General features: G+C 42.0%; 1 protein-coding gene across 1 annotated transcript in view; it reads left to right on the plus strand.

The window, feature by feature from the left end:
* Positions 1–4,380, plus strand: part of LOC310711337 (arylacetamide deacetylase-like 4) — a 6,973-nt gene extending 2,593 nt beyond the window's left edge. Inside the window, exons 2-4 of the mRNA XM_083513176.1 lie at positions 702–918; positions 2,844–2,907; positions 3,393–4,380. Of these exons, the coding sequence (XP_083369302.1) occupies positions 702–918; positions 2,844–2,907; positions 3,393–4,167 (1,056 nt within the window). The 3' untranslated portion in view covers positions 4,168–4,380. The remainder of the gene's footprint in view (positions 1–701; positions 919–2,843; positions 2,908–3,392) is intronic.
* Positions 4,381–4,793: the final 413 nt, after the last annotated feature.

Genomic DNA, 4,793 nt, shown 5'->3' on the forward strand with positions numbered 1-4,793 from the left:
ATTCATATACTGCTTAATACAACATACAAAAAAATCAGTAAAACCAATGAGTTTGCTCGTTGTTGTTGATGATGAGATTAGGATATTATGTTTTATAAAATTTAAAAAAGGGCTTTCTTTTCATCCCATAGAGGGATACAAACAGAGACAAATATATTATTCACACTAAGCCATGGTTTGTTTACATCATGGTTTCTTTACCAAACCACAAATTGTCTCATAGGCAAACAAGCAGATTGTGGATTGTTTCTCCAAAGCTTGGCTTCTTTTGCATCTGTACCTTGGCTGGTGTCTGGGTCGGGGTGGCTAAATAAACCATGGTTTAGGAAAGCTTTTGAGTTTCAGCATCAAGTCAAACCATTGGATCACTCATTGTGACCCAGGGCTGCCTCTAATGATAGTCCCATTCTAATCAGACCAATTGAAAATAATGGACGTGGCTAACATGTGCTCATTCATTTCAATGGGTCTACTTTAAGTAGGACTTAGCTGGAGTGCCTGGTGTGCTCTGGTCCATGGGGTCACGAAGAGTCGGACACGACTAAACGACTCAACAACAACAAAAGCTGGATACTTATGCTGGCTGATTACTGTCATAAATACTGATTGTTCGATTGAATGAATGAGTTGGATACACCCCATGGTGAATAGGATGCAGTTTGTAGGCACTGTTTTCATGAGACTTTTCCTTTGTCTAACAGGCGAGGTGTCTTGAACTGATGGGTATCTGCAGCCAGTTTGCCTTTGCCCGCTTCCTCCTGAGTTTCCGGAATCCAAGAGCAGATCCCAGCCTCTCTGCCAAAGATCTGCATTTTGACGGGGTTCCTGTGAGGGTTTATCAGCCCAAAGCACCATCTGCTGGCCCAAGGAAAGGATTTGTGTTCTTTCATGGAGGTGCTGGGATGATTGGGAGCATTGGTAAGAGCAGTGCCTTGTTGTTGTTGTTGTTAAAAAGTGTAAAACTTCATGGCGAGTACTGGTACCTATTTTTCTAGAAAAAAAGCACTAGGTAAGAGATTAAGACTGTGAGCCTTTGAACACTTATCCAGAGGCAAGCCCCATTAAACTCAATAAACCCATGGTTTACGGAGCTGAAATAAAAGAGTGTCGGTGGTAGTTCCTGAAGAGACAAGGGGCACATGTATGCTTTGGTTTACCGTATGTTGACTTATATGCAGATATGGTGACTTATGTCAATCAGAAGAAACAAAGAAAAAGAGGCTCTAGTTATCATGGTGTCCCAGATTTCACATCTCCACTGGTCAATGGTTGGGGATAAGGGGAGCTACATTACAGCAAGCAGCCCCTGGGGGAGGGACAGAGCCCCACCCCACTGCTGATTCATTTTATAAAATAACACTTGATTTTATAGAACCTCAAAGAGGTTCACAAACATGTATATAATAACTTGAGGTTGCTGCTCTTGATCGCTCCGTTTACCAACACAGCCACCTTCCCACCCCTGGCCACCCCTGGCCACATCTGACCCAATTAACAGTGTCACTCTTGGGTACAAGTCCCATTTACAACTTGTAAAGTAGCAACTGTGGGAGGAAGGAATGGTAGGATCAAATGACACATGAAGAAGTGGGGAGCTTGGGGGGACACCCGTGCCCCTTGCAGATCTGGCTTCCTGAAATGCAACAGCCATTATCCCTGAATGTTGACCATGATGACTGGAGAGATTTTTTTGAGGTGGGGATTTCAGAGATTCTGATAACAATTTGTTTTTTCCTGTTTCTGAAAATTGGCCGAAGTTTGCACACAAATTATAACATGTTAATTAAATGCAAGGTTGCAAACCATTGGACTTGTGCCACATATCTCTTAAAGCTAGGGGGCTTTTTTGGTCAAAATTCATGTCCCACTCAACCTGAGTGGCATGGTGGGGTCAGCAGTGTAGACAGCTCCAGAAAGACACGGGGTTCCAAAATGACTCAGACTCAGTATACTTCATTAGTAAAGTTTTACTAAGGCAAAAAAAAAGCTTGATGCTACAATTCCAGATCCCTGTGATGAAAGTCTCTTCACAATCCAGTTGCAGCAAAATATAACAGGAAAATAAAACTTAAATGTACTATATACACAGAGCAAGTAAAATCAGTATAGAATAAAGACTCAGCTATATTAGTCAAAAAACAACGCTTTGAATGTGTTATAGACATGCAACACCAGATGGTGCGAGAGAGCAGGAAATTTTAAAACACAATTTTCCATAGGGATTTTTTCTCTTTTGTTATACCAATTTAATTTCTGTCTTATTTAATTTCTGGCGTGTGTGTTTTCCCCCTGTATGTAGATCCACCTTGAGAGAGAAAGTGCAGAAGGAAAAGAATGAATAACATGAGGCCTCAGTCCTTGGGGTAGTTCGATCTTGAGAGACAGATAATTCACTGAGCTCAACCCAGCTGTATTTCTGTTACCTTTAGAACTTTGTAGACACACTAGAATACACCAGAAAACACCTGTTAGTTTATATAAGTTATTAATGGCTTCTCTATCTTAGAAACACCATCATACCTGAACTTTTTTTTGGGGGGAGGGAGGTGTAATTTGATTCACTTTTCTTTTATAGGTGAACCTATCCAACTGGCATTTTGCAAAACAATTTGTGAACCCAAAGTCACTCATACTTCCAAAGTTGCAGTTCTCAGAATCTTACAATGCAGTACTTGAGCTGCGTGATGTGCACATGTGCATAGAAAGGTTTATGTCAGTAAAAATTGGATGTACAAATACATTATGTATCGGAAGACTGCTGTTCAAAAATGTGCTTTTTAAGGCAAGACTGGAGGCAGCAGATAATTACCTCCCTATTTAAAATTTCCTTCTCATCTTGCTAGAGTCTTACCAAGATGTCTGCAGCAAGATTGCCAAGGAGACTGATTCAGTGGTTGTGTCTGTTGGGTAAGTAAACACAACCACATGGCCTTTCGTAGGGAAAGAGTGTAGGGGCCCAGCATGCTGCTGTATTTGTTGGTGGCATCCCTTGCCATATTCCCTGCAGGAGAAAGAGGCTCCCCATGAAAGATGTCAATGTGTGATTGAAAATTAGAGCTAACCAGTTCAGTTAGGGCTTTTAAACATATAATCAGGAAGACACTGGGAAATGCCCCCTGCATCTAAACAGGAGCAGGAGGGAAAGTTGCAAGTGGCAAATGGTCTTCCACCAGCTGGATCCAATCCTGCACGGTTCTTCTTCCCCAGCATTCCCTACACACTTTTGCTAGCTGGTAAAGTCAGTTTTTTAAGGGCATAAGCCAGCTAACTTTCACCTGCATTGTATCTGCTATAACTGATCCAGCAGGCTCTTCTTGTAATCCTATGTGATCATGAAAGTGTTTGGAAAAGCTTCTGGAAGCTTACCTCTTTGCTTCTGTTTTATTCTACAGCTACCGCCTGTCTCCTGAGCATCTTCCTCCCGCTCAGTACAAGGACTGCCTTGCTGCTACCATACACTTAATTCAAAATGCAGTTTCCCATGGGGTGGATCCTTCCAAGATCATCGTTGGTGGGGACAGTGCGGGGGGCAATTATGCTACTGTTGTTGCCCAGAAATTGGTGGAGAGATCAGACCTTCCAAAGCTACGGGCTCAAGTGCTCATCTATCCTAATACACAGGCTATGGACATCAACCTGCCTTGCCATCAACAGAACAACTCAATGCCCATCTTGTTCCGGGAAAGTGTTGTTTACTTTGGTCTGAAGTATATTGGAAAGGACACTTCTTTGGCAGGGCAGCTCCTGAAGGGCTCTCACATGCCAGATTCAATGAGGCTGAAATACGGGAAGTGGGTGAGTCCAGACAACCTCCCAGAGAGATTTAAGGGGAGAGGCTACAAACAAGTCCCACTTGCTCCTTATGAACCTGAAGTCTATAGGCAATTGCGAGAGCTATTGGAACCTGATATTTCTTGCCTTTTTGCTGAGGACTCTGTCATCCAGAAGCTTCCTGAAACCCTAATTGTGAGCTGTGAGTACGACATAATACGAGACGATGGACTGCTATACAAGAAACGTCTGGAGGACCATGGGGTGAAAGTCAGCTGGTTCCATGTTGAGAATGGGTTTCATGGGGTGATAAGCCTCTTTGACTCAGGTGTCTTCACATTCCCCGCTGCAATAGAATTAATGGACAGCATCATAGATTTTGTCAAAAACTTATGAGAGCAAATCTCTTGAATTTGTGGGTCATTCATAAGGAGGGGAGAATCTGCCAACTTCAGCTACTGATAGTTTCTCATTTTTCCAATCTTATATTCAGTTCTCCACAATTCTGTTGTGATTTGTGGTTCTTGGGGGCAGCAGGGAGCTGCTCATGAAAATTCACCAGCACTTTAGTGTGAAATTTTCGTAATAAATACTTTTACTTCGTATGGAGTTTTGACTAATATACACATGATTCTAAGCCATTTGCTCTAATATAATGCATTTCTCTATTGTTTTCACTAACACAGTGGTACCTCGATTTTCAAATGTCTCAGTTGATGAACATTTCTGTTTTCAAATACCATAAACTGGGGAGTAAATGCTTCGGTTTCCAAACTTACCTCCGAAGTAAGGTGTGCCATGTAGATTCCCTATTGAGTTTTGTGTATTGAGTTTTCTGTATTCAGGCTTCCGTGCTGAGTTTTCAGATTTTGAATGTTTTGAATCGTCTTCCGGAAGGGATTACATTCGAAAACCGAGGTACCATTATATATGAATTTTGTAAATGGACAACTCACCCTTCTATTTCCATTCTAGTACTTATTGGTTCGCTGGAGATCTGCACTGCTAATGCTGTTCTAGGC

This window comes from Podarcis liolepis, assembly GCF_965112155.1.
Source record: "Podarcis liolepis genome assembly, chromosome: 7".
In the NCBI taxonomy this organism is placed as follows: domain Eukaryota; kingdom Metazoa; phylum Chordata; class Lepidosauria; order Squamata; family Lacertidae; genus Podarcis; species Podarcis liolepis.